Source organism: Plutella xylostella, chromosome 11, assembly GCF_932276165.1.
Source record: "Plutella xylostella chromosome 11, ilPluXylo3.1, whole genome shotgun sequence".
In the NCBI taxonomy this organism is placed as follows: Eukaryota; Metazoa; Arthropoda; class Insecta; order Lepidoptera; family Plutellidae; genus Plutella; species Plutella xylostella.
Window position 1 is genome coordinate 2660650 of NC_063991.1, and position 22011 is coordinate 2682660.

Genomic DNA, 22011 nt, shown 5'->3' on the forward strand with positions numbered 1-22011 from the left:
TAATTTTGTATAAATTTACTCACGACTGCAATCTCCTAAGGGGTAGTCAGAGGTGACTAGCAAACGAGCTGACTGCTTTTCACTGTAAGTATTGTGTCTATTATATTTGTTTCTATGTTTACTTTGTCAGTATATAAGTAGGTACTTATATCTACCTCTAGAGCAGGATATGAAGGTATTAATATCCTTACGATTTATTGATTTCCTTGAATATTGTAATACCCTACTAGTTAGTTAAGTAAAGACTATTTACACTCGCAAGCAATGAAAAAGTTCTAGTAACTTAGCACCAAAGAGCGGTGGTAGCTCAGTCGGGTAAGCGCCCGCTTCTCACGCAAGGGTTCGAATCCCGGCGCTGACATGTACCAATGAGTTCTTTTAACTTGTACAATGTATACCATCGCTCTTTCGGTGAAGGAAAACACCGTGAGGAAACCTGCATATGCAGATTTAGCACATCTATTTATATGAACCCACCGACCCGCAGTGGACCAGCGTGGCAGAAAATGGTCCAAGCTATAGAATAGAATAGCCCAAAATTACTCCTAAACGGTAAAAAACTAGCACAATGACGCCTTCTGCAACATTGAAGTTAATTTAGGTAGGTAATTTAATCTACAAAGGTCTCAACGATCATAATTTATGAACACTAAACTTAGGTACTTACGTAAACAATTTATATAGCATTCGATGTTATACAAAAACCCTAGGTACCTAGACGTACCTACCTGCCTAGTTAAACTTTGTATGTAATTTAGCCACAATACGTTAATAAGTCTACAAGCAGCTAAAGTAAATTAATTAGCTATGCCTCCCTGAAATTCAATACTGTTTATTGTGAAAAAACTTGCAATAAAACAAATAACTAATAGTGCATTTGCCTTTGGAAAACAAATGCGATAATAATTGCAACATTAATCAAAAACCTGTTTACAATAAAACTTAACCAAATACAAAGCTTTTGTTTAAACCTATGTATTTTACACCATTTGAGCATACAACATGTTTTTATAAGAGGCAGTTAGAAAGGCAATTAGCAAGTGCAAGTGCAGTCAAGATGAAGTCGACCTTTTGCATTCTTGCGATTGTGGTAAGTTATCTTTAAGGGCGTTGCTAAGTAATCTACAGGGTGTTGCAAAAAGGGTAAGTACCTATACTAAGCCGAAACCTACATGTGCAGCATGTTATATCTAAGTCGAAACTGAAGTCAGAATTTCAAAATTAGTAGTATACCCTTTTTGCAACACCCTGTAGAAGTTAATTAAAAAACTACTGCCGTCTACTAGGGTTTGTTACCGTGTTACAAAGATGTAGCAGCTTAAGTGTAGTTTAACAAAGCCATCTAACTTAATTAGGTATATCAACTTATAATAAAGGCATTGCTTTTTCAGGCCTTCGCTGCGGTTCAAGCTTATCCAAGTAAGTTACCTATAAAGTTTTAAAATAATTAATGTATTTACCTAATAATTACCTAAGTTTTGATTACCTACCCACTTCGCCAGACAAAGCTTTCGAAAATATTTAGCTGTCATTGTTTATGTTGTTAAAATTTTAATCTATTTTTACCCCTCAGAACCACGAGTGATCACATCAAGCAGCGCCACTCACGCGCAAAAAGATGTCTCCAGGGCCGAAACTGCCTCTACCGCCAGTGACGGATCAGCAGTCAGCAATGTCTCCGAGTTAGACAATGAGGCCGTCTCCAACGACAACTCTCGCTCATACGCCGACGGTAACGGAAACGCCATCACTTCATCATCACACAACGATGCTCAAACTTACGCACAAAGCACTGGCAACACCGTTAGCAATGCTGACGGTACATCCGCTACATCCAGCACCCTGGACAGCACCTCCACGTCTAACCAGAGCAGTGACATGAGTGAATCCCTGAACGACGACGCTGACCAGGCTGCATTCGAGAGTGCAGCTGGCTATGGCTCAGCATCAGGATCAGCATCATCCGGCGCAACTGCAGCCTCTGGTTCAGCCGATGGTAGTGGAGGATCAGGATCCGCGTCATCAGGGTCTACAGCCGCATCTGGCTCCTCAGGTGGTTCTGGATCATCCGGATCAGCGACGTCAGCAGGATCAGCCGCCTCCGGAGGTGTAGGCGGAAGCAACGGCTCATCTGCAGCAGCAGGATCTGGAAGTGGAAGCAGTGCAGCAGGAGCCTCATCATCAGGCGGAAACGGCTCAGCAGCCGGATCAGCAGCATCAGGCAGTGGAAGCTCATCATCAGGATCATCATCATCAGGAGCAGCATCACGCGGAAACGGATCAGCATCAGGAGCTGCATCAAGCGGAAACGGATCATCATCAGGAGCATCGTCAAGCGGAAACGGATCATCATCAGGAGCAGCATCAAGCGGAAACGGTGCTGCTTCAGGAGCAGCATCAAGTGGAAACGGATCATCATCAGGAGCTGCTTCAAGCGGAAACGGTGCATCATCAGGATCCGCATCAGGTGGAAATGGTGCAGCAGCCTCAAGTGGAGGAAATGGCGCATCTGTAGCATCTGCATCTGGTAACGGAGGAACAGGATCTGCCACGTCCTCTACAGGACCTGGGTCTGCAGCGGCTGGTTCAAATGGTGGAAGTGCTGGCTCTACATCATCAGTAGGTGAGTGTGTTTCATTATCATTGTCAACATCATCATCAGCCCGTTATCATCCACTACTAGACGTTGTCCTCTCCTGAGGAGCGATACAACACTGTTTGCACGGCATTCATAATCCAGCCACTACTGGCTTCCTGCCTAAGGTCGATGCTCCCATGTTATCCCATGCTAGACTTTGTCCGTAGTGTCCCCTTAAAAACTCGTTTAACGTTATGTTGTTCAAATAAAATATTGTTGTTACCTAACTAGAATACGACAAAATAAATATTATTTTATATTACATCTGTGCATCTTCAGCGGCTTCAGGAGGACCAGGCTCGGCTGCTGGGGCTGCCTCTGCAGGAAATGGAGGATCAGCATCATCAGCATCTGGCGGCAACGCTGGGTCAGCATCATCAGTTGGTGGAAACGGAAACTCAGCTACAGGAGCTGCCTCTAGTGGAAACGGTGGATCATCAGCTGGAGCGGCATCCGGAGGAAACGGAGGCTCATCTTCTGCAGCTTCATCTGGTGGAAACGGAGGATCGTCAGCTGGAACAGCTACTAGTGGAAACGGAAACTCGTCATCATCAGCTGCTGGAAACGGTGGATCAACAGCCGCGTCATCTGGAAACGGAAGACCAGGATCAGCTAGTTCAGCTGATTCCGGAGGAAACGGAGGCTCATCTTCTGCAGCTTCTTCTAGTGGAAACGGAAACTCAGCCTCAGGAGCTGCTTCTGGTGGAAATGGAGGATCAGGAGCATCCGCAGTTTCATCAGGTAACAATACATAATAGATCAGAATGGAAATGGACTGCAACAAGTTAAGTCATCGTTATTGATTAAATACATAATGATGTAAACCTATGCACAAAAAAATACAAACCAAAACTACATTTCGATGGCGATAAAAATATATGATTTGATTTCACGTTATTTCTCAGCTTTTAATGGAACTGTAAACATAAAACGGTGTTTTCAGTTAAACTGAGATATAAAACGTCTTCTGTTTGTTGACTTATTCAATTGTGTAAAAAATTCTATAATTTATCTCTCTCTCTCTCTCAGCCTTCCGTAGTCCACTGTTGGACATAGGCCTCTCCTAACGATCGCCACCCCAAACGGTCACCCGCCATCTGCATCCAGCGGCTTCCCGCTACCTTCCGCAGATCATCAGACCAACGGGTTGGGGGGCGACCGACACGCCGTTTGCCGACACGGGGTCTCCATAATTTATACGTTTTATTTATTTTAGGTAATGGTCTAGGTAACAATGGCTCAACATCATCAGCTGGTGGGAACAGTGGATCAACAGCCGCTGCATCATCAGGAGCTGCTTCTAGTGGAAACGGATTTTCATCAGTAGGATCTGCTTCCGGAGGAAACGGAGGATCGTCTGCTGCATCTTCTTCTGGTGGAAACGGAAACTCAGCCTCAGGAGCTGCTGCTGGAGGAAACGGAGGAACAGGAGCATCAGCAGCTTCATCAGGTAATGCATTAAATATTAGTAGACTGACTTATTTTATTTATTTATTTGTTTAGTTCAGTTACTTCTGAATAGTATTAGGTCAGATGAAATCGGACGGCAACGATATACCTACGACAGTAATTTTCAATTGACCAACCCCGGATTTATTCTGTCTACATTAGTCCTTACATATTTATATGTAAGGACTAATATAAATAAATATGTGGGGACATCTCACACACGGCCATCCGACCCCAAGCTAGGCAGAACCTGTTTATGGGTGTCGGACAGCTGATATATCTACACAAATACATAGATACATAGATACTAAACATAAATATCAACATCCAAGACCCGAGTACAAATATCTGTCTTGAAACAAATATCTGCCCCAGGCTCAGCATCATCAGCTGATGGGAACAGTGGATCAGCGGCCTCGTCATCTGGACCAGGATCAGCCTCAGCAGCATCATCACGACCTGCAGCATTATCACGACCTGCAGCATCATCACGACCTTCAGCATCTTCAGGAGCTGCTTCCGGAGGAAATGAAGGATCATCTACTGCTGCTTCCTCTGGAGGTGGAAATGGATCTTCATCATCAGGAGCTGCCTCTAGTGGAAATGGTGGCTCACCTTCTGCGGTTTCTTCTAGTGGAAACGGAAACTCAGCCTCAGGAGTTGCTTCTGGAGAAAACGGAGGATCAGGAGCATCAGCAGCCTCATCAGGTTATAATTCATGAAATATTGGTTGGATAACTTCTGAATAGTATAAGATGAGATGGAAATGGACGGCAAAGATAATATCATTGATACATATTTTCAACTATCTAACCCCGGATTTTTTCAGTCTACATTCTAAATAACTAGGTACCTATTTTTTATTGAAAAACGTTAGATGTACCTACTTCTTTTCTTATGCGAATGCCAACTTTAATTAGTGAAATGGTGTACTACTTATGCCTAATACGTGTAAAATTTAGAGACATAACTTGTAATAGAATAATTTAAAACGGTTCAGGCAACAATGGCTCAGCATCATCAGCTGGTGAAAACGGTGGATCAGCAGCCGCGGCATCATCAGGACCTGGAGCATCATCAGGCGCTGCCTCGGGTGGAAACGGATCTTCATCATCAGGCGCTGCCTCGGGTGGAAATGGATCTTCATCATCGGGAGCTGCCTCGAGTGGAAACGGAGGATCAGGAGCATCAGCAGCCTCATCAGGTAACAATGCATAATAGATGAGAATGGAAATGGATGGCAACAAGTCATCGTCATTGATTAAAGACATTATGATGTAAACCTATCCACAAAAAAAATACAAACCAAAACTACATTTTGATGGCAATAAAAATATTTTTGATTTAATTTCACGTTATTTCTTAGCTTTCAATTGAACTGTACTCATAAAACGGTGTGTTCAGTTAAGACTGAGATATCTGATATAGATGTCTTCTGTTTGTTGACTTATTCAATTATGTACAAAATGCTATAATTTATTTTTAATTTATTCTATAGGTAATGGTCTAGGTAACAATGTCTCAGCATCATCAGCTGATGGGAACAGTGGATCAGCAGCCTCGTCATCTGGACCAGGATCAGCCTCAGCAGCATCATCACGACCTGCAGCATTATCACGACCTGCAGCATCATCACGACCTAAAGCATCTTCAGGAGCTGCTTCCGGAGGAAATGAAGGATCATCTACTGCTGCTTCCTCTGGAGGTGGAAATGGAGCTTCATCATCAGCCTCTAGTGGAAACGGCGGCTCAGCTTCTGCGGCTTCTTCTGGTGGAAACGGAAACTCAGACTCAGGAGCTGCTGCTGGAGGAAACGGAGGATCAGGAGCATCAGCAGCTACATCAGGTAATGCATTAAATATTAGTAGACTGACTTCTGAATAGTATTAGGTCAGATGAAATCGGACGGCAACGATATACCTACGACAGTAATTTTCGATTGACCAACCCCGGATTTATTCTGTCTACATTAAATATGTAAGGACTAATATAAATAAATATGTGGGGACATCTCACACACAGCCATCCGACCCCAAGCTAGGCAGAACCTGTGTTATGGGTGTCGGACAGCTGATATATCTACACAAATACATAGATACATAGATACTAAACATAAATATCAACATCCAAGACCCGAGTACAAATATCTGTCTTTAAACAAATATCTGCCCCAGGCTCAGCATCATCAGCTGATGGGATCAGTGGATCATCAGCCTCGTCATCTGGAAACGGAAGACCAGGATCAGCCTCAGCAGCATCATCACGACCTGCAGCATTATCACGACCTGCAGCATCATCACGACCTTCAGCATCTTCAGGAGCTGCTTCCGGAGGAAATGAAGGATCATCTACTGCTGCTTCCTCTGGAGATGGAAATGGATCTTCATCATCAGGAGCTGCCTCTAGTGGAAATGGTGGCTCAGCTTCTGCAGTTTCTTCTAGTGGAAACGGAAACTCAGCCTCAGGAGCTGCTTCTGGAGAAAACGGAGGATCAGGAGCATCAGCAGCCTCATCAGGTTATAATTCAAGTAATATTGGTTGGATAACTTCTGAATAGTATAAGATGAGATGGAAATGGACGGTAAAGATATCATTGATACATATTTTCAACTAGCTAACCCCGGATTTTTTAGTCTACATTCTAAATAACTAGGTTGTACCTATTATTTTATTGAATAACGTTAGATGTACCTACTTCGTTTCTTATGCGAAAGCCAACTTAAATTAGTGAAATGGTGTACTACTTATGCCAAATGCGTGAAATTTAGAGACATAACTTGTAATTTAAATGGTTCAGGCAACAATGGCTCAGCATCATCAGCTGGTGGAAACGGTGGATCATCAGCCGCGGCATCATCAGGACCTGGAGCATCATCAGGCGCTGCCTCGGGTGGAAACGGAGGATCAGGAGCATCAGCAGCCTCATCAGGTAACAATGCACATAATAGATGAGAATGGAAATGGATGGCAACAAGTCATCGTCATTGATTAAAGACATAATTATGTAAACCTATCCAGAAAAAAAAATACAACCCAAAACTACATTTTGATGGCAATAAAAATATTTTTGATTTAATTTCACGTTATTTCTTAGCTTTCAATTGAACTGTACACATAAAACGGTGTGTTCAGTTAAGACTGAGATATCTGATATAGATGTCTTCTGTTTGTTGACTTATTCAATTATGTACAAAATTCTTTAATTTATTTTTAATTTATTCTATAGGTAATGGTCTAGGTAACAATGTCTCAGCATCATCAGCTGATGGGAACAGTGGATCAGCAGCCTCGTCATCTGGACCAGGATCAGCCTCAGCAGCATCATCACGACCTGCAGCATTATCACGACCTGCAGCATCATCAAGACCTTCAGCATCTTCAGGAGCTGCTTCCGGAGGAAATGAAGGATCATCTACTGCTGCTTCCTCTGGAGATGGAAATGGATCTTCATCATCAGGAGCTGCCTCTAGTGGAAACGGCGGCTCAGCTTCTGCAGCTTCTTCTGGTGAAGGTGAGATGGAAATGGACGGCAAAAAGATTTAGTCATCGTCATTAGTCTTATACAGTCATAGTATTGTGAAACTATCTACTTAAAACATTTTAACTTGAAAAACTAAACTGAATAAAATATTTGATTTCATTTCAAAGTCAAGCTGATTCTTACTGATTTTGTTAACGTTATTGCTAGCATTAAAAAAAAAAAACTGCAAAATTAATACGGTAGAAAACATCTTCTGTTTGTTGAATTATTTCATTACTTATGTACTTACTAAATTCACTATTTACTTTCATAGGTAATGTTTTAGGCAACAATGGCTCAGCATCATCAGCTACTGGAAACGGTGGATCAGCAGCCGCATCATCTGGAAACGGAAGACCAGGATCAACAGCTGCAGCATCATCAGTACCTGGTGCATCATCAGGAGCTGCCACTAGTGAAAACGGATCTTCATCTGTAGGATCTGCTTCCGGAGTCAACGGTGGCTCATCTTCTGTAGCTTCTTCTGGTGGAAACGGAAACTCAGCCTCAGGAGCTGCTGCTGGAGGAAACGGAGGCTCAGGATCATCAGCTGCTTCATCAGGTAATAATGCATTGATTATCAGTAGAAACAGGCGGAAACGATATCATTGATAAGTCACAATAATTTTCAATTGACCAACCCCGGATTTTTTCTGTCCACATTCTAAAAACCAAATTTTAAATGGAATAACATTAATAATTTCTTACATTACTTGATCGAATGGCTTCTTAAATTAAAATAATGGATAATAAAGTTTACTTGAACGAACCAAGAACAAAAAATAAACAATAATTTAAAAATAAACACTACATCAACAGCAATCTCTACCAGACAACCTTTTACATATCATAAAGTGATTGATTAATTCAAACAGTAATTCAATAATTAATTTTAAATGGTTCAGGCAACAATGGCTCAGCATCATCAGCTGATGGGAACAGTGGATCGGCAGCCTCGTCATCTGGACCAGGATCAGCCTCAGCAGCATCATCACGACCTGCAGCATTATCACGACCTGCAGCATCATCACGACCTTCAGCATCTTCAGGAGCTGCTTCCGGAGGAAATGAAGGATCATCTACTGCTGCTTCCTCTGGAGGTGGAAATGGATCTTCATCATCAGGAGCTGCCTCTAGTGGAAATGGTGGCTCACCTTCTGCGGTTTCTTCTAGTGGAAACGGAAACTCAGCCTCAGGAGCTGCTTCTGGAGAAAACGGAGGATCAGGAGCATCAGCAGCCTCATCAGGTTATAATTCATGAAATATTGGTTGGATAACTTCTGAATAGTATAAGATGAAATGGAAATGGACGGCAAAGATATCATGATACATATTTCCAACTAGCTAACCCCGGATTTTCAGTCTACATTCTAAATAACTAGGTACCTATTATTTTATTGAATAACGTTAGATGTACCTACTTCGTTTCTTATGCGAATGCCAACTTTAATTAGTGAAATGGTGTACTACTTATGCCAAATGCGTTTGAAATTTAGAGACATAACTTGTAAAAGAATAATTTAAATGGTTCAGGCAACAATGGCTCAGCATCATCAGCTGGTGGAAACGGTGGATCAGCAGCCGCGGCATCATCAGGACCTGGAGCATCATCAGGCGCTGCCTCGGGTGGAAACGGATCTTCATCATCAGGCGCTGCCTCGGGTGGAAATGAATCTTCATCATCAGGCGCTGCCTCGGGTGGAAATGGATCTTCATCATCGGGAGCTGCCTCGGGTGGAAACGGAGGATCAGGAGCATCAGCAGCCTCATCAGGTAACAATGCATAATAGATGAGAATGGAAATGGATGGCAACAAGTCATCGTCATTGATTAAAGACATAATGATGAAAACCTATCCACAAAAAAAATACAAACCAAAACTACATTTTGATGGCAGTAAAAATATTTTTATTTAATTTCACGTTATTTCTTAGCTTTCAATTTAACTGTACACATACAACGGTGTGTTCAGTTAAGACTGAGATATCTGATATAGATGTCTTCTGTTTGTTGACTTATTCAATTATGTACAAAATTCTATAATTTTTTTTTAATTTATTCTATAGGTAATGGTCTAGGTAACAATGTCTCAGCATCATCAGCTGATGGGAACAGTGGATCAGCAGCCTCGTCATCTGGACCAGGATCAGCCTCAGCAGCATCATCACGACCTGAAGCATTATCACGACCTGCAGCATCATCACGACCTTCAGCATCTTCAGGAGCTGCTTCCGGAGGAAATGAAGGATCATCTACTGCTGCTTCCTCTGGAGGTGGAAATGGAACTTCATCATCAGCCTCTAGTGGAAACGGCGGCTCAGCTTCTGCGGCTTCTTCTGGTGGAAACGGAAACGCAGACTCAGGAGCTGCTGCTGGAGGAAACGGAGGATCAGGAGCATCAGCAGCCTCATCAGGTAATGCATTAAATATTAGTAGACTGACTTCTGAACAGTATAACATGAGATGAAATCGGACGGCAACGATATCATTAATACAGAATTATTTTCAACCGACCAACCCCGGTTTTTTTCTATCTACATTCTAAATACCTAATTAATTTTGAAAAGAATAACATCTATTACATTACTTATGCGAATGGCTTCTAAAATTTATGAAATGGATACGTGTTAAATTAAGTGACATAATACATACACCTTAAATTGCACCAAGAACAAAAATTACTTACTTAAAACAGTACAAAGTACGGCTTTTAGCAATCTCTACCAGACAACCTTTTACATATCATAAATTGATGGATTAATTTAATAAGTAATTGAATACTTAATTAATTTAAATGATTTAGGCAACAATGGGTCAGCATCATCAGCTACTGGAAACATTGGATCAGCTCCAGCATCATCAGGAGCTGCCTCGAGTGGAAACGGATCTTCATCAGTAGGATCTGCTTCCGAAGGAAACGGAGGCACGTCTGCTGCATCTTATACTGGTGGAAACGGAAACTCAGCCTCAGGAGCTGCTGCTGAAGGAAACGGAGGATCAGGAGCATCAGCAGCTACATCAGGTAATGCATCAAATATCAGTAGACTGACTTCTGAATAGTATTAGGTCAGATGAAATCGGACGGCAACGATATACCTACGACAGTAATTTTCAATTGACCAAACCCGGATTTATTCTATCTACATTCTAAGCACCAAATTTTAAATGGAATAACATTAGTTTGTTACATGAATTATTCAAATGGCTTCTTAAATATTAATATAATGGATAAAGTTTACTTGAACAAACCTAGAACAAAAAATAAAACAACAATAACTTTAAAATAAACACTATACAAAGTACAACTTATTGCTTATAGCAATCTCTACTAGACAACCTTTTACATATCATAAAGTGATTGATTAATTCAAACAGTAATTCAATAATAATTTTAACTGGTTCAGGCAACAATGGCTCAGCATCATCAGCTGGTGGAAACGGTGGATCCGCAGCCTCTACATCTGGAAACGGAAGGCCAGGATCAGCTGCAGCAGCATCTTCAGGACCTGGAGCATCATCAGCAGCTGCTTCCGGAGGAAACGGAGGATCGTCAGCTGGGACTTCTGCTGGAGGAAATGCAGGCCCATCTGCTGTAGCTTCTTCTACTGGCGGAAACGGAGTATCATCAGTAGGCGCTGCCCCGGGTGTGAATGGATCTTCATCATCAGGAGCTGCCTCTAGTGGAAACGGATCTTCATCAGCCGGAGCAGCCTCGGGTGGAAACGGAGGATCAGGAGCATCAACCTCATCAGGTTACAATGCATAATAGAAATTGAATGGAAATGGACGGCAACAATTTTTTTATTTTTTTTATTTTTTTTTATTTTGGCTTCAAACAGTCATATGGAAACAAAATATACATGCTATCTTAAATCTAAACTTATAGACTTGGAGGGCCGAAAAGTTAAACATAAAGTAAATAACAGGAGAAAACTTCATTAACTAGTTATAGTAACATTGCAAAATTTTTAATTCATTGTGTGTAAGTTACAATTTTAGTAGGTGTGTAAACTGCGAAAATCATTGACAAAATTCAAGGGAAAAAGAAAGAAGGAAAAAAAAAAGTATATATCATAGGTTAGGTATACAATTCAAGGAGTGTCCAACATCAACATTTTAAATCATAGTGTTTTATATATCATAGGTTAGGTATACAATTCAAGGAGTGTCCAACATCAACATTTTAAATCATAGTGTTTAAGTATTTTTCTTTTAAATGAAACTGTACTGTCATTAAAAGGGTCAACATCAGTGGAAGATAATTCAGCATTATACATATTTAGGGTTCGGTACATAAAGCTGTTACGTGTGTAATTTTTGTTATAGTTTGGAAGTACAAATAACTTGTTTCTATTAGGAAGAGAACGAAGTGACCGTAAGAGGCCCTGGGAACGTACAATAAAGGGAATCCTACACAACAAAGAAGGTTTTAGAATTTAAGTCATCGTCATTGATTTTAAATACATAATGATGTAAATTTATCCACAAAAAAAAATACAAACCAAAACTACATTTTGATGGCAATAAAAATATTTGATATGTTTTCACGTTATTTCTCAGCTTTTAATTGAACTGTAAACATAAAACGGTGTGTTCAGTTAAGACTGAGATATAAAACGTCTTCTGTTTGTTGACTTATTCAATTATTATGTAAAAAATCCTATAATTTATACGTTTTATTTATTTTAGGTAATGGTATAGGTAACAATGGCTCAGCATCATCAGGTGGTGGGAACAGTGGATCAGCTGCAGCAGCATCATCAGGACCTGGCGCATCATCAGGAACTGCCTCGAGTGGAAACGGATCGTCATCAGTAGGATCTGCTTTCGGAGGAAACGGAGGCTCGTCTGCTGCATCTTCTTCTGTTCGAAACGGAAACTCAGCCTCAGGAGCTGCTGCTGGAGGAAACGGAGGATCAGGGGCATCAGCAGCCTCATCAGGTAATAATGAATAAAATATGAGTACACTTACTTCTGAATCAGTATACCTACCTAACATGAGATGGAATCGGACGGCAAGGATTCATACACAATTATTTTCAACCAACCAACCCCGGTTTTGTTCTGTCTACATTCTAAATACCTAATTAATTTTGAATGGAATAACATTTCTTCCATTACTTGTGCGAATGGCTTCTAAAATTTATGAAAAGGATACGTGTTAAATTAAGTGACATAATACAACTTACATTGCAACAAGAACAAAAATTACTTACTTTTAACAGTAAAAAGTACAACTTACTGCTTTTAGCAATCTCTACCAGACAACGCTTTACCTACATATCATAAATTGATGGATTAATTATTTAAACAGTAATTGAATAATTAATTTTAAATGATTTAGGCAACAATGGGTCAGCATCATCAGCTGGTGGAAACGGTGGATCAGCAGCCGCGTCATCTGGAAACGGAAGACCAGGAACAGCAGTTGCAGCATCATCAGGACCTGGAGCATCATCAGTAGCAGCTGCCTCTGGTGGAGACGGAAACTCAGCCTCAGGAGCTGCTATTGGAGGAAACGGAGCATCAGGAGCAGCGTCATCAGGTAATATTGCAATTAATATTAGAAGATTTACTTCCTAATATTTTAAGATTTGAATGGAAATAGACGGCTACATTGTGAAGTATATCATATTGTGAACCTATCCACTTTACACATTTTTTACGAGACCAAAACAACACTTGATGGCTATAAAAATATTTGCTTTAATTTCAAAGCCAATTCTTTAACATTTAGATTATTTAAATATAACATTTGCGAGGTTTTAAATAAACTACAACCTTAATTGTCTTGAGTTCAGAGATAAAACGTGTTCTGTTCGTTGATTTATTCAATTACTTACTAAATTCTAAAATAAATACTTCAATTGAATTGAATTTTCGTAACTATTTGATGGTTTAGGTAACAATGACATGCAGCAGCTGTGTGAAGATGCAAAAGCCATTAATTGGGGACAGCTTAATGATCTTGACAACATTGACGAGAGGGTTGCTTTGTTTAACTCTTTACTCACCGACCTTTTTGATAAACACGCACCCCTCCGTCCAGTCCGTGTGAAACAGCTGCCAGCCCCCTGGCTGACTGACAAAATTAAATGCCTCATGTCCAAACGTGATCACGCCAAATTCCGCTATAAGAAGCAGCCAACCGAGGAGCATGAGAGACTGTACAAAGAGCTGAGAAATCGCTGTAATAGGGTGTGTAGGGATGCAAAACGCCGACACATCCATTCCTCTATTGAAAATTGTGACAATTCACAGTTATGGAACTTTCTTAAAACTTTGGGCATTGGGAAGACTAAGGCATCCTGTAACATCGACTTTGACCTCACTGCTCTCAACAAGCATTTCTCTACTCCACCTCTGATTCTCAATGATCAAATTAAGGCCGAAACTCTCAATCACCTTTCTACCAAGCCGGTCCCCGATTGCCCTTCTTTCAATTTCAAACTTGTTTCTGACCGTGACGTTAAGAGATGCATATCGGAGATCACCAGTAAAGCTGTCGGCATTGATAATATTAGTGCTCACATGGTCAACCCTATATTGGACGTCATTTTACCGCATATCACAAATTTGATGAACCTTTCCCTCCTTTCCAGTTCGTTTCCCAAGATATGGAAGAATGCTTTCATTCTTCCTTTGCCAAAAGTACCTAATCCAACGTCCCTGTCCCAATTCCGACCTATTTCAATTTTACCTTTTCTCTCAAAAGTCCTTGAACGCCTTGTCTTTGAACAGTTTTCCAGTTTCCTTTCCGATAACAGTCTCCTTAATCCCTTCCAGTCTGGCTTTCGTCCTGGCCACAGCACAGTAACCGCTCTTATCAAAGTTACCGATGATATCCGAGCTAATATAGACAACCGAAATGTTACTGTCCTTACATTGCTGGATTTCAGCAACGCATTTAACACGGTCGACTTTGATTTACTCATTGGGATTCTTCGCTCTCTTAACGTATCTCCGGCAGTCACTAGTTGGTTCGAGTCTTATCTCAAGGGGCGTCAGCAGCGTGTACGTACTGACACCGATTGTTCTTCCTGGTGTCCTGTGCTTGCTGGCGTTCCCCAAGGTGGCGTTCTCTCTCCTTTGCTTTTCTCTTTGTTTATCAACATCTTAGCTAGTAAACTTACCTCTCTCTACCACCTTTATGCAGACGATCTCCAGCTCTATACTGGTGTACCACCTGAAAACTTGGATGCAGCTGTAACCCTCATCAATGATAACTTGGAGATTATCTCTAGGTGGGTTAAGTCATTTGGGCTGTTACTAAACCCTACTAAGTCTCAGGCAATTGTAATCGGCAGCCCTCGCATGTTGAGCAAGATAGATTTCACAGCTGCTAGAAAGGTCAGGTATGATCAAACAGACATACCTTACGTATCATCCGTAAAAAATTTAGGCGTGATCATGGACATAACCCTCTCTTGGATCCCACAGGTCGACGCAGTGAGCAGGAAAGTATTTGCATCTTTCCACAGTCTAAGACGCTTGCAGTACTTTCTACCGTTTAACACCAAAATTACGCTGGCACAGTCTTTACTGCTCCCGATTCTCGATTACGCTGACGTAAGCTATCTTGACCTCACTGAAGAGCTACTCAACAAACTCGAACGTCTTCAGAACTTATGTATCCGATTTATATTCGGTTTACGTAAGTATGATCATATTTCAGAGTATCGTGCTCAATTAAAGTGGCTCCCAATTCGTCTTCGCCGGAATACTCACATTCTCAATTTGCTATTCAATGTATTGAATAATCCAGCTTCCCCTGAATATCTGAAGTCAAAATTTTCTTTCCTAAGTTCGCATGGACGTGCGTTGAGATCTAATGAGAACAAGATGCTCAGTATACCTGAACATAACGCTGCCTCTTATGGCGATTGCTTTGCTATGAAGGCGGCGTGCCTGTGGAACAGCTTACCTGTGAGCGTGAGGATGTCACCATCAATTGCAACTTTTAAGAAGAGTGTGAGGAATCATTATTATCAAACCCTAGGTTGGTAGATATTATTATATATTTATGTATTATTATGTTTATGTATTAAGTATATATTTATGTATTATATTATATTATATATTGTAGGTATAGGTATGTATTATAATTTAAGTATATTAGTAATTATTCTATTTATTGTAATATAGGTAGTTGTTTAAGGTTTAGGCATTAATTAAATTATAGGTAGATATCCCATTTTGTTAGTTTAAATTAAAGTTGTTATTTTTGTTATTGTTTACATACCTAAATTTATTATTGTACATTTTAAGAGCTTACATTACATACTTTCGATAACCACCAATCAAAGGTTGGCTGGTAGAAATTGCTTTTTAGCAATAAGTCCGCCTTTGTGCGCAAATTATAAGCTATGTTTTTTAAAATGCTTCTGTGTAAAAATTGTTTTTTTGTGTGCAATAAAGTGTATATAAATAAATAAATAAATGACTCAGCATCATCAGCTGGTGGAAACGGTGGATCAGCAGCCACGTCATCTGGAAACGGAAGACCAGAAACAGCAGCCGCGGCATCATCAGGACCTGGTGCATCATCAGGAGCTGCCTCGAGTGGAAACGAATCTTCATCATCAGGAGCAGCATCGTCAGGTAAACATACATATAGTTTAAATATTTATGGTTACAAGCTATATTTTTTTTTTTTACTTAATTTTATTTGATTCTTGGAATGAGATAGGCACCTGAATATGTATGCTTGTAAAAATGTTATCAGGAAACAGCTCAGGATCATCAGCAGCATCTGGAGGACCTGGATCAACCGCGGGAGCATCTTCTAGTGGAAACGGAAACTCAGCTAGTGGAGCTGCCTCTGGTGGAAACGGTGGAACTGCTGCAGGAACATCTTCTGGTGGAAACGGTAGCTCAGCATCATCAGCTGGTGTGAATGGTGGATCAGTAGCCGCGGCATCATCAGGACCTGGAGCATCATCAGGAGCTGTTTCTAGTGGAAACGGAGGCTCATCAGCTGGAACAGCTTCTGATGGAAACGAAAACTCAGCCTCAGGAGCTGCTACATCATCGGGACCTGGTGGGTCATCAGGAGCTGCGTCATCAGGTATACACTGATATAGTTTAAATATTTAATCTTACCTGACAAGTTATACTTTTCTGATACTTGTTATTTGTTTCTTGGACTGAGATAGGTACCTGTATATGTATGTTTGTAAAACAATCATCAGGAAACGGATCAGCATCATCAGCAGCATCTGGAGGGCCTGGATCAGTCTCGGCAGCATCTTCTGGTGGAAACGGAAACTCAGCTAGTGGAGCTGCCTCTGCTGGAAACGGTGGAACTGCTGCAGGAGCGTCCTCTGGTGGAAATTCTGGATCTGCATCATCCTCAAACGAAAACGGTGGATCAGCATCATCCTCAAATGGAAACGGTGCATCAGCATCTTCCGCTAATGGAAACGGTGGATCAGCGTCATCCGCTAGTGGAAACGTTGGATCAGCATCATCCACTAATGGAAACGGCGGTTCAGCAGCCTCTGCATCTGGTGCAGCAGGTTCAGCCGCATCAGGGGGAAGTAATGGTTCCTCAGCATCATCAGCTGGAGGATACGGTGGACCGGTAGCGTCAGCAGCATCATCAGGTAAATTTATTTGCATTGGTTTGCCTATTTATTCACATAATACCCAAAAAATTACATGATATTTTATTTATATTTTTTTTATAATTTCGGCAGGAATTGGTCCAAGATACTATAGGCCAAGATCTGCGTCATCTGGCTACTTCAAGGGTCGAAGTGCTGGATCCACAGCGTCATCCGGCCCAGGCGGTTACAACGGAGCATCATACTTTGGTAACGGTGGTGGCTCAGCATCATCAACCAGTCAAAACCGTGGTGAACCCGTCTTCCATTGCACCAGTGGATATTATACCTATCCTATAGTAGAATACAGTGGAAACTCTGGATCAGGAGCCTCGGCCTCTGATAATGATGGAGCTGGCTCAGCCGCATCAAATGGGAACAATGGATCTTCTGCAGCCTCATCAAGTGGAAATAGTGGGGCTAGTTCAGCCGCATCAGGAGGAAATACAGGATCAGCAGCATCCACATCAGGAAACAGTAGCGCAAGTTCAGCCTCATCCAATGGAGACAGTGCATCAGGAGTAGCGTCAAGTGGAAACAATGGATCTTCAGCAGCATCCTCATCAGGAAACGGTGGAGCAAGTTCAGCCTCATCCAATGGAAACAACAGTGCCTCAACAGTAGCGTCAAGTGGAAACAATGGATCAGCAGCATCAACCTCAGAAAACGGTGGAGCTACTTCAGCTGCTTCAGGCGGAAGCAACGGCTCTGCTTCAAGTGGAAGCTCAGGATCATCATCAGCCGCCACTTCAAACGACGGATCATCATCAGCTTCAACTACTAACGGTAGAAACGCGGGATCTTCAACAGCATCTGGTGGAAACAGCGGATCTGCGTCTGCTGCGAACCGTGGGTCGTCGTCTTCATCATCAGGGAGCGGGTCAGGTGCTGCTGCGTCCAGTCGAGGTGCACCTCCAGGGTCTTCGGCCTCCACGGCGTCAGCGGCTGGGAATGGCGCCGCCACTTCCACTGTTGTCAATCGAAACAGGGAATCCGGATCTGCAGGTAATTTTAATTCTACATGGTGTTGAAGGGTATACTAAGCCGAAAGCTTCGAAAATTTCCAAATTCGTGAAAAAAAATAATTCCATAGAAACCATGTCGGTCACGTGACTTTTTACTATGGAAAATGTATATTTATTTCACAAATTTTGAAATTCTGATTTCAGTTTCGGGCTTAGATATACCATGCTGCACATGTAGCTTTCGGCTTAGTACACCCTTTTTGCAACACCCTGTAGAAGATAAACTTGAATATTTGTGTATATTATAACATAGCTAAGGATAGAGCACAATGCCATTTATATTATGGATACGGATCATTTAAAAAATATCTGCGTTACAAAAGTTAGTTAGTTATTAGTTAATATAAAATTTTCTGAACAACGTAATTTGTGAAAAAAAAAGTTTGTCTTTGCACTAAGCACTAAGCTTCCTCATGATACTTTCAAGAACTCCCATTAGTAAATATAATGTTAATTTTTCAGCAAACGGCTCTTCAGCCACGGCAGCAACCAGTGGCTACAACGGCAGAAACATCGGATCTACCGCCGCAGCCTCCAGTTAGAATAGAATAGAATAGAAAAAACCGGTTAACCCAATCTATCATCTCTATACATATATTTAACTTTATCTTAAATATTTATCTTTTTCCTCTCAGTCTGTCTACCTATCACTTTCTCCACAACACCCAAGGTTAGCTGTAAGAGAATGCTGTTAGCATTAAGTTCGCCGATGTACATATTTTTATTTTTGTGCAATAAAGAATTTATAATAATAATATTGAGTAGTTACCCTATAAAATTTACCCTAGTGTGGTTTCTAATAAATTCGTTTCTTTTACCTAAATAATAAGTAACTATGGTGGGGAAAAATATCAGACATAATATATCTAAGTGCATATTTTGTTTTTGTTGAGTTTTTTGGGGTAACACATAGACAGAAAAACTAGCTACATTTATTTTGATATGGTACAACTTTACAGTACAGTGCCACAAACTTATCTGTTCCGGTGAGAGCGAATTATATTGATCCATATCTCATTACTTACTAATTATATAGATATTAATATTGATATAGATTGGATGGGTTTATTAAAACCACAAGAGCGTAATTAACACTACTGGCAAACTTAAAATCTTATAGAATCAAGAAATATTACACATTTACGTGAGCAGAGCTGTCACCGGAACAGATAAGTTTGTGGCACTATACCTAGACCATACCAAGACAGAGTGTTACAAAAAAATTATAGTGGCACAGCATTGCGATTCTGTTAAATCAGACATCTCACTTCGATCTTCATTCTCCCTTCACCTTTCACTTCACGTTCGAACATTATATGTCATCTCATACATTATTTGTCAAAATCTCGAAATTCGATGTGTCTACTTAAATTACAGAATGCCAATTTGAAAACTCACTCCGGTTTCAGAATCGAGTTTTGACAATTAGCTTTATAGAATCGCAATGCTGAGGGTCATTCTCAGAATCTTTTGTTGTCCGACTTTTTCAAAATTCTGCTACTCTATAGAAAGTTTGATATATAATCCTAATAAAATGATTTTTTTACACATTTATTTGTTATTTTTCAACTCATTTTACCTGTCTCCTTTTAAACCTACTCCTACACCCATGGGTATCGAAGGTAGGTATTTATCGGCCCAAACAAATTTTTTAACCGACTTCGAAAAAAGGAGGAGGTTCTCAATTCGTCTGTAATGTAATTTGTATATGTACCTACTACTTTACTTATTGAGACAATATACCTACCTATTATGCGGAGAATCCAGATTAGCAATCTATACCAAAAATTGAGACACGAATTGCCATCGGCAGATGACACTACTTCGTCAGAACTACGGGCACTCAACAAGCATAATATAAAGAAGCTGATACGAAGAGATCTCCGTCGCTCCAACACCGGCGCCACAGAAGCAGTTATTGAGCAAAATCGGGGGTCAAAAGTCTTCGTTCAGCAACTTGGGAGAAGCCACTTGACGAAGTTCAGGTCTTACTTACTTACTTACTCCGCTGGCTCAGCGACCCGAAGTGGATCTTGGCCTCAGACACAAGAAGTCGCCACTGGTCTCTATCCTGCGCAGTCGCTCTCCAGTCGCCTGCCTGTAGTTGGCGCAGGTCCTTGCCGACTTCATCGCTCCAGCGATATTTGGGACGGCCAACTGGTCTACGACCGCTTGGTACTCCAAGGTAGGCCCTCTTGGCAGCGCGATCCTCCCCCATCCTTTGCAGATGACCAAGCCAACGGAGTCGCTGGGATTTAATGTGACCAATGATGTTTGGCTCGGAAATCAGGTCTTCGATTTCCTGGTTCTTCCGTACTCTCCAGCTACCATCTTCCCTCCTAGTTGGTCCGAGCATTTTCCTCATCACCTTTCTTTCCGCAACCAGAAGTTTATTCTCTTCCTTGAGAGTGAGTGTCCAAGCCTCAGAGCCATACATCAAGATCGGCCGGATTACGGTTTTATAAATTCGGATCTTGGTTTTCCTGCTGAGAAGCTTTGACACTAGCACTTTATGAAGAGCAGCGCTGCATCGGAGGGCGTTTTGTACTCGGATGTCGATCTCCTGCTCCCTTATGTTTGTGTCAGTGATCGTACAACCTAAGTATTTGAATTTGGCCACTCCCTTATAGGCTGTCTCTCCCACTTGCAGGTTTTTTCGTACCTCATGGTTGCCTCGGTGTCGTGTCATGTGGAGGTATTCGGTCTTTTCCGTGCTGATTCTGAGCCCGACCCTGTTTCCTCTTCCAGTATCTTGGCAGCTTCTTGGACCTCGCGTTCACTCTCCCCCAACAGAGCTAAGTCGTCGGCGTACCCGATCACCTTGTGCTGTCCATTCAGTTGTACTCCGCCATCATGTGTCAACACTTTTTGGATGACATACTCCAACACCAGATTGAACAGCGCGGGTGACAAGGCGTCTCCTTGCTTGAGCCCGGTTACCACGGAAAAGGTGTCAGTCAGGTCACCGTCCACCTTTACGCGCATCCTACTTATGCCCGTAGCCACTTTTATCATGGACACTAGTTTTCTCGGCATTTTAAATACTAGCAGTATTTTGAACAGTATTTCCCTGTCTACACTGTCGTATGCCTTCGTGAAGTCCACAAAAAGTGCGTGAATGTCTTGCGCGTATTCCCACTTCTTCTCCATTAGCTGTTTAAGCAGGAAAATCTGGTCAACGGTGCTACGATTGCGTCGGAATCCACACTGGTAGTCTCCCAGAGTCTCTTCTGCATACGGTTCCAGTCTACGTAGCAGTATGTAGGAGAGGATCTTATAAGCAGTCGGCAGCAATGCAATACCCCGGTAGTTTGAGCATCTTTTCCTAGATCCCTTTTTGTGGATGGGGCAGATAACGCCAACATTCCATTCGTCCGGCTGTCTTTCTGTTTCCCAGATCTTCAGAATCAGCTTGTGTATTCGTGCCTGTACCTCATTACCACAATGCTTCCAGACTTCGGCGGTGATATTATCAATACCCGGACATTTATTGTTCTTTAGCCTAGTGATGGCGCTTACTACTTCATCAATGCTTGGTGGTTGTACTTCTGCTTGGTTCTCACTATCTTCAGCTATGCCAAGGCTTTGAACGTCAACCGGAGGACAATTCAGTAGCTCCTGGAAATATTTAAGCCACATGTCCTTGCGATTGTCTTCATCCGTTACCAGGTTCCCTTCCGAGTCTTCAAGGAACTGTGAGGTTGGTTGATAGCCTTTTTTCACAGACCTTAGCTCTTGATAGAACTTAGGTGTGGCATTGGCGTTCATTAGTGC

General features: G+C 41.5%; 1 protein-coding gene across 5 annotated transcripts; it reads left to right on the top strand.

Annotated features, from left to right (window-relative positions):
• The first annotated feature begins 987 nt into the window (after positions 1-987).
• Positions 988-18791, top strand: LOC105393633 (fibroin heavy chain). Of its 5 annotated transcripts, XM_048624199.1 has the most exons (26): positions 988-1090; positions 1392-1419; positions 1574-2242; positions 2390-2623; positions 2918-3379; positions 3855-4088; positions 4463-4795; positions 5088-5291; positions 5586-5933; positions 6262-6603; positions 6885-7016; positions 7314-7598; positions 7882-8169; positions 8513-8854; positions 9141-9380; positions 9674-10021; positions 10411-10629; positions 11012-11359; positions 12297-12548; positions 12952-13158; positions 16047-16208; positions 16333-16443; positions 16480-16674; positions 16799-17212; positions 17306-18217; positions 18700-18791. In XM_048624199.1, the coding sequence occupies exons 1-26, from the start codon at positions 1058-1060 to the stop codon at positions 18777-18779; spliced, it is 7422 nt and encodes a 2473-aa protein (XP_048480156.1). In that variant the 5' UTR covers positions 988-1057; the 3' UTR covers positions 18780-18791. The 5 variants fall into 5 exon arrangements, with proteins under 5 accessions (XP_048480156.1, XP_048480157.1, XP_048480159.1 ...); XM_048624200.1 differs by lacking the exon at positions 12952-13158 and having other exon boundaries at positions 12297-12332; positions 16065-16208; positions 16333-16674; XM_048624202.1 differs by lacking the exon at positions 12952-13158 and having other exon boundaries at positions 12297-12332; positions 16065-16168; positions 16329-16674.
• The last annotated feature ends 3220 nt before the right edge of the window (positions 18792-22011 follow it).

Excerpts from the sequence above, each read along its gene's own strand:
- LOC105393633 (XM_048624199.1), top strand. The coding sequence starts at position 1,058 with ATGAAGTCGACCTTTTGCATTCTTGCGATTGTG. Across the intron at positions 11,360-12,296 it reads AGGAGCATCAACCTCATCAG|GTAATGGTATAGGTAACAAT; the intron begins GTTACAATGCAT and ends TATTTATTTTAG. Across the intron at positions 13,159-16,046 it reads AGCAGCGTCATCAGGTAATA|ATGACTCAGCATCATCAGCT; the intron begins TTGCAATTAATA and ends ATAAATAAATAA.